We start from the raw sequence: 7,512 nt of genomic DNA, 5'->3' as shown, positions 1-7,512 counted from the left end.
AAGTTGGCTGTGATATGATAGTCACGTGATTTTGTTTTCCCATTTTAACAAGTTGGTTAATACCAAATTTAGTTTAGTTTCACCTATTATTTCATTGTTTTAAATTTTTAGTATAAATTAAAATAATTGATAATAGAATTATGATTTGTGAGTTTGTGACGTAACATGACAGCGTCACGTGATTTGCGAACGGTCCCACGGATTTTAACGAATAGTTTCGCCTATTATTGTATCGAGTCAGCTTAGAGCACTTAAGAAGCAAATACAATCTTAAAATTAATAAATTGTAGCCAGACGGTTATACAAAATTGATTACATTTGGGGACAAAGATCAAGTGGCTTCCGCGGAAAGCTCTCGAGTGCATTGAGTAGCTGAATATTTGGTCGTTTGATTTGACTACATTCGATATCATTAGAATGTCGTTGTGGCAAATAGCGCTGTTTTTCGCGACGGGACTGGCGGGTTCAGGCGCAAAAGTGGTACTGAAACCACCCCAATACCATCAATACATCAACGAAAATGACATCAAGCAACCAGATCCGGACATATTTAGAAATGTTGTAAGTGTAATTGATTTATTCTTGTTAACGTCTCACATTTTTAAAGAATTGTAAGGGAAAATTGTAAAAACCAAATTCACTTTTCCCCATTTCTCAAAAATTAATTTGTTTCCATTTGGTCATTATCATAAGCAACGTTATAGAAATAAGCATGACACGAATGATTCAATTATTGATAGTCTGTCACCGAGTGTTTTTCGAACCTGAAACTCATCTCCTACTCCTATTATTGGCAAAATTATTGTTAAGTTAGTTTGATAAAATAACTACCTACAGAAACGAAGAGAGGGTTTATAACAATCAATTCAACAATCCATCAATATATTTCCAAAGTAAGTTTTATATTTACTCCCGTAATCGTTTCAATTGGCGGAACTGTAAAAAACGCTGGCGGACAGTTCGTGAAATTTTGTCAGACGTTATGCGTGTTATGATTTACGCAGTCATTTTTTAAACAGACTGTGATTAAACAATTATCGTTGGAAAAATTGGTGTTACCCTAACGTTTATTATTGGCGTTTTCTATTTGACTGATCGTGAGTGATCCTGATACGTCGATCGGTCGAACTCCGCACAGTGGCGTAGCTAGCATGGGTGACACCCGGGGCGGATGTCATGGTGTGCCACTTACTAGTCTCTAGTTTGTGTAAGTTTTTATTTTTTTCACGGTTGGGTGTCACCCCCATATCACGCCCAAAGGGGTGGTACTCGGGGCGGACCACCCCACCCATTGAATTGGGAATAATACTGCTAGAATTACAATTACGATTTCGGTTGCCATGGTTACGCGGGACCTGTTCTGATAAGACTGTACGAAATTCATCTTTATAATTAGGTGGTAGTGCCATCTATATTTTGTAAAGATATATGGCTAAAAATAAATAATTATTAGCTAACTCACCGTAGCTTGAGTTAAAAAGGATCGTGTTGATAGAATAAAATTATTTTTAAACAACTTCAAAGGTTTGTTTGTTACGATAAATCATACATTTTAATTTCGCGTCAGATTCGCGCAAAAATTCAATTGCCATATAGTGGCCACCACCAGAGACAGATGCCGCCACGTTAGAACGATAAAGTTGATAAAGTTTCCTTATCGAAAGAAATTGGTCCCGCGCCAGCCAGATTTAGTTGTACCTCTATTTATTCCCAACTCAATGACCCCACCGCCCCCCCCCTAGTTACGCCACTGACTCCGCAGATCGTTTTCGAGCGATTTGAGAGCGCTCGAGAGCAATTAATGGAACACGCGTTTATTGATCGGAGCAGATCAGAGCAGATCAGAGCACGCAAATGGAATGTGAAAAGTTAACAAGTGATCGACAGTAGTCAAATGGAAAACGCTCTACGTTTACTCAATTGCTTAAATCTTGATTGTCTTAATGTTTTGCAGTCGCAATTGATAAGTAGCAAAGGATACCCGGTTGAGGAGCACAGTGTCGTCACAGAGGATGGCTACATTTTGGGGATACAACGGATACCTTGTTCGGATAAAATAGTGACCATCGAAGAAATAATTATCCCTTTTGAGCAAAATGAGGTAACGAGTACCAAGACTACAACAGCACCCGCGACTACAACAGACCCCGAGACTACAACAGCACCACCGAGGGGAGGTAAAGTCGTCCTCTTGCACCACGGCCTTTTGAACTCGGCCGCCGATTGGGTCATCAACGAAGTAAACCAGAGTTTGGGTGCGTACCAGTACATTGAATGAAAACAAACGTAGAAGCATTTCCGCTTTCGCGGTGACCTTTGAGACGCCTAAGTGTCTCACAAAAATATTTTTTAGGTTACATATTGGCCGATAATGGCTACGATGTCTGGTTCGCCAATGCCAGGTAATTTCACCTAAAAACCAATTCAAGAGAGCGTTCTATAAAATCGGCCCAAAACCGGCCAAACTTTTCATACAGACTATAGAGCTAGTTCAGCAGGACTAACAACATTTGTTATTCTTTGGTTTAAGAGAATTCGGCTTATGTCCTGTCTTTATATGAATATTTAGAGGCTAACCTTTTAGGAGTTGTAAGAGGGACCCTAGGTGTTGAAGTATGTTTGGGGTTAAGAATATTTTCATGATCTAAGTGTCTACTTAAATCCGTGGATTTGGGACTATATTTTGCTTATTTGACATCATACATTTATTACAAATATCATTTGAAATAAGCCGGAAATTAATGAAGCCTAGGCTAGCAACTACGCTACTCCTAAAAATCGACTGCTCTCAATTTCTTACAGGTTTGCCAGATAAATATATTTATCTCACACGAAAAAGCGGGCAAACCTTCACCTCCTCCGAACTCAAAAGGGGGAAAGCACCCCACACCGATTTTATGGAACGCTCTATTGAAAGTAACGTATCGCAATATGCACTGCAAAAGTGTAGGCATCTAGCGGTTTCAGTCGGCACTAAGGCTAAAATACTAAGACGTAACTGAAATTAACTTATTTAACTTCTTAGAGGCAATACGTATTCCAGAAAGCACAAAACCCTCAAACCAACTGAAAAAGATTTTTGGAAATTTTCGTAAGAGCGTCGACCTTTATTCCATTTGAGAGAAGTTGCTTTCTTATTTGAGCTACTATTTTACTAAGTTGGGACGAAATGGCGGCGTACGACTTACCAGCCACCATCGATTACATTTTAAAAGTCACCGGGGAGGAGCAAATACACTACGTGGGACACTCCATGGGCACCACCATCGCATTCGCCCTTTTATCCGAGAAACCAGAGTACAACGACAAGGTAAATCGTGGAAGCGTTTCTAAGGTACCACGGCATTTTGATCTATTAATAAACGACCCGTGTGACCCCTGTTGCAGTTAAAATCCTTCATGGCGTTGGCACCCGTGACCACCGTGACGTACATGACCAGCCCCATCAGATTTATCACGTCGTTGGACAACGAACTTGAGGTAGCGTTTTTAGCTTAAAATAAGATGTTCATTTATCTCACAATAGAACTATTTTATCTCAGATTCTGTTGGATTTACTGGGAGTTCATGATTTTTTACCCAACAACGAGATAATGCGTTTTCTATCGACGCTGTTTTGCCGACCGACGCAGCTCAGGAGCATCTGCGAAAATATTGTTTTCCTCATCACAGGCACCGAATCTAAACAAGTCAATGAAGTAATCCCATCTACCTTTGACCAAAAGCGACATAAGACCCAAACCGTATAGACGGCAAAATAAATTCCAACGGCTTCCCAGCCTCTGAAGGGTTTTTGAATTTGAGGGTACAAAAAAAGGGGAAACGTTTCGTTACAGCATGGCTGCCAGCCTCCCCGCTTCGCGACTTTAATTGTCACGGAAGTCATTTCAACCGTTTTTGACGTCTATTACGATTGATCTCAGTTAATAATTTGTATTTTAATTTAAAGAATTCAAGTTATAGGTAAATTTACAGTTTAACAACCATTTTGTCTAGCTTTTATTCCCGAAATATAACGGTTAGTTTACTTAGATGGCGGCACGTGCTCTACGAAGAATCACGATTTAGATATTTGTTACTCGGCGACAGTTAAAAATTGGTCTCTGCGCATGCTCCAATACCAACCAATCCGGTGTTCCCTCCCTGGCTAGTGTCCAGTTTTTAAGTGGCAATGACGGTTTAAAATTCCACCCCCATTTATTTTACCGTCTATTAGCGTCTTTTGAAATAATGACTGAGATCTAGTTTCAAAATCGATAGCAAAGCTAATCAGATGGCTATAGTATTGGAGGCGTTAACTTTGGTCTATGTGCTAATTTGTTTTGGCGCCATTTTCTGTTTTCTCTTTAGTCGGGAATAGAGAAACGTTCTAAAAAGGCCACACTCTAGGGCACTGGAGTCACGAAAATTTTAAATTTTGATGACGTATTTTTTACACCAACTCCCACACTCTCTTTTTTTACTTCGCGACCAGCTCTCAGTGGAAAATATTACGATCTGGCACACTTTTGGGTCTTATGTCGCTTTTGCTTTGAATAATTAATACAAGGATGTTTCGGCTCCCCTAAAATGCAAAAACACTTCTTCAGATCCACGGCCAACTTTGATCACGCGCTGTTCGCGCTATAGCGGCCAACACATTCGTCGAAATTCCGCGAGCAAGGATTTTCCCCCTATAAACTGTACTATAACGTGTAGGAGTTCAGCGCCACGCTCGGTTGTTATATTGACTTCAATGTAAAAACTATACTAAAACTAATAATCCGCTAGGGGCGCTCACGTCATACACATCTTTTGCTCATAGGTTAACGCAGAAACGTCAACGGATGAGATGGCCGCTGTAGCACGGGAGATCAAAGTTGGCCGTGTCAGATCCCTCTTCCGACTTGGAAATGCGTAACTCACTCTGCGCATGCGCGAAGGTATCATAAGGAGCGGCCTTGTTTAAAAAACAAGATAGACCTTCGCACTTGCGCAGTCGCTGTTACGCCTATTTAACATTTCCGTTGAAAAAATTTCAATGTGACCTTGTTTCCACGGAACATACAATTAATGGACTAAAAAATTTCAATGTGACCTTGTTTCCACGGAACATACAATTAATGGACTAAAGAATTTCAAAATTCTAATAATCCTTGCGCTATTGAAAAATTTACCATGGAAACGAAATCATTTTACAATTAGTAATTTGTGCGCCATTGTATTTTATGTCCACGTGGCTCTAAACCGATGTATATTGGTCAATAGGAAGGCAAGAAAATAAACACCAAAAACAAGAAGTAACAAATAAAAATATCCAAGAGATCATGCTTAGATGTTAATAATTTAGTTGAACTTGTGCTTCGGCAAAAATTCACTCTGGTAAAATATCTTACACTTTTAAAATTCGGTTGACCTTGATACTACATTCAAAATCATTTTGACAAAATGCATCTCGAAAACCGTTATATTTGGAAGGTCGATTCCAATTCGAAAAGAGTGCCCCATCACTTTTTAGGTCCAAATTGATTTCAACCGACCTAATTTTAGTTTAATTGAAATAAATTTTCATGCTGATAATTAATCATTGAACACTTTTATTTATGCTATTCTTGTTTTTCGTGTTTATTTCCTTAGCTTCCTATTGGCCAATTTACATCGGTTCAGGGCCACTTGGGCATAAAATGCGATGGTGCACACCTTTTTAATATGAACAGTCTCTAGGCCCAACGGCTCCCGAAATATGCGATCTGCAAATATCAAATTCTTAGGAAAAATTGCTTTTCAATTATTAGCTCTGGATCATTTATTTGAGGATACCCTGTATAGCGCTCCTCGTGTCATCAACAAACAGAATGCCAATAATAGATATATATATTTTTTGACTTTCGCAGTCAAGGTTGGAAGTAATTACCCATCACGCACCAGCAGGAACGTCTACATGGACCTTGGTTCATTTTGGACAAGTAATTATCAGCTAGGAGCAACAAACACAAGGAGAACGCAACCAGCTAACGCAGTGTAGTGTACAAATTTAATCGGACAAGCCGATGAGCGTTTTACGGAAAGGGGGAAGACAATTTCCGATTTTTCCCCTTCCGACGGCAGCGGGCGACAAAGCGTCTAACAAATAAAAACTGCACGCAAGAAAATGCACGACTTTTGACGGGTTGCGTTCTCCTTGTGTGGGGTGCTGTGTTTGTTGCTCCTAGTTACCAGCCATTTCTAGTAACCGTACCTTTGATTAAAATATGAATATCCATCTGACAGCTGGTTAAAGCCAATAAATTCCAAAAATTTGATTACGGAAAAAAAGAGAACCAGAAGAAATACGGACAGGTAATTATCTAAACATAATCAATCATTCTTTAAGGTCAGAATTTGCTTTGTTTTTAAAGTCCACTCCGCCCGAGTATCCCATCGAGAAGATCACCACCCCCATCGGCCTGTTTTGGAGCGCCAACGATTTGCTAGCGGATCCGACTGACGTAGCCCTACTCAAGCCCAAAATTAAGAACTTAATCGACTTCTACGAAGTTCCATTTCCTCCCTGGACTCATTTGGATTACGTCTACGGAATGGACGGAAAGAAATACGTCTTCGATCATTTACTCAAATTACTAGAATCGCGACAATAATAGTTTTTAAAATAATTATGTACAACGCGTTTTAAGCTTGATACATTAAAATATTCCAGTGATTTTTATTGGTTTTCTTATTTGCGACCGCAAAGAGTCTAGGGCTCCATTCAACAACCTTCTGATTCATTCCTGATTATATATCAGAAAAACCGCAACAGTTGTTGAACGATTTTTTCCTTTTTTGACGTCACGATAGGTATCGGAAGGGTATCAAGTTACCCTGTTAAATGAGCAGGTTTTCCTGATACTTTAATGGTTGTAGAAGATTTATGCTTGTCGCCATTTTGATAAAGTCATTTGAAACGTGTTTTGAGCGTTTTGGCGTTCGACCTTTCAATAAGCATTTACGTCACGATAAGCAATCGGAGTGAACGGTAACGTGATCAAAAGTATCGGATTATTTTACGATTTTAGTAAAAAACGTTCTTTTGACTTTTTAATTTGTCTGAGAACATTTTTTCTTAAATAAACTTATCAAAATATAAGCAAGCGATGCAAAAAATATATTAACATGCACGTATCATTATTTATAAAATCAAATGTACGACTAACAAGGAGTAAAAACTAATAGCGTCTGCTTTAGTCGCTACCTATCTAGGTTTCAATGGCCACCAAAAGAGGGCGTATTGATAGATTTCCGTTCGCGAATAATAAGCATTGCGGGTATTAAGCGTGTTACGGCTTTACGTGTTATAATTTTTTTTCTTATTATTTTATTTTCAGGGATATCAGTCTCGAATAGAGAAAATGGAGGCCATAACCAAAGCTACGAAGTGAAATTACTCTATAGGCGCTTCAATAAATGCCGCTCTCTATTTCTTTCCTCAACCTAGTTTTAATTGTAAGGCTAAATTTGATAGCGCGCGCGCATTTTTTCTTTCAGGAGGCGCAT

The 7,512-nt window shown here is 39.1% G+C and overlaps 1 protein-coding gene across 1 annotated transcript; it reads left to right on the top strand.

The window, feature by feature from the left end:
- The first annotated feature begins 407 nt into the window (after nt 1-407).
- LOC149951981 (gastric triacylglycerol lipase-like) lies at nt 408-6,675 on the top strand. Its single transcript, XM_090168442.1, has 10 exons — nt 408-561; nt 1,955-2,255; nt 2,354-2,402; nt 3,026-3,091; nt 3,160-3,310; nt 3,388-3,480; nt 3,543-3,698; nt 5,874-5,945; nt 6,250-6,318; nt 6,378-6,675. The coding sequence occupies exons 1-10, from the start codon at nt 418-420 to the stop codon at nt 6,615-6,617; spliced, it is 1,341 nt and encodes a 446-aa protein (XP_090024568.1). The 5' UTR covers nt 408-417; the 3' UTR covers nt 6,618-6,675.
- Nucleotides 6,676-7,512: the final 837 nt, after the last annotated feature.

Source organism: Leiobunum rupestre, chromosome 3, assembly GCF_980474605.1.
Source record: "Leiobunum rupestre chromosome 3, qqLeiRupe1.1.hap1, whole genome shotgun sequence".
Classification (NCBI taxonomy): Eukaryota; Metazoa; Arthropoda; class Arachnida; order Opiliones; family Sclerosomatidae; genus Leiobunum; species Leiobunum rupestre.
The sequence above is the reverse complement of the archived record's forward strand: the minus strand, read 5'-3'. Positions and strand labels throughout refer to the sequence as shown.

Coding starts and splice junctions, on each gene's coding strand:
- LOC149951981 (XM_090168442.1), top strand. CDS start 418: ATGTCGTTGTGGCAAATAGCGCTGTTTTTCGCGACGGGACTGGCGGGT. Junction 562..1,954: donor CGGACATATTTAGAAATGTT/GTAAGTGTAATT, acceptor AATGTTTTGCAG/TCGCAATTGATAAGTAGCAA. Junction 3,092..3,159: donor AAAGATTTTTGGAAATTTTC/GTAAGAGCGTCG, acceptor TATTTTACTAAG/TTGGGACGAAATGGCGGCGT.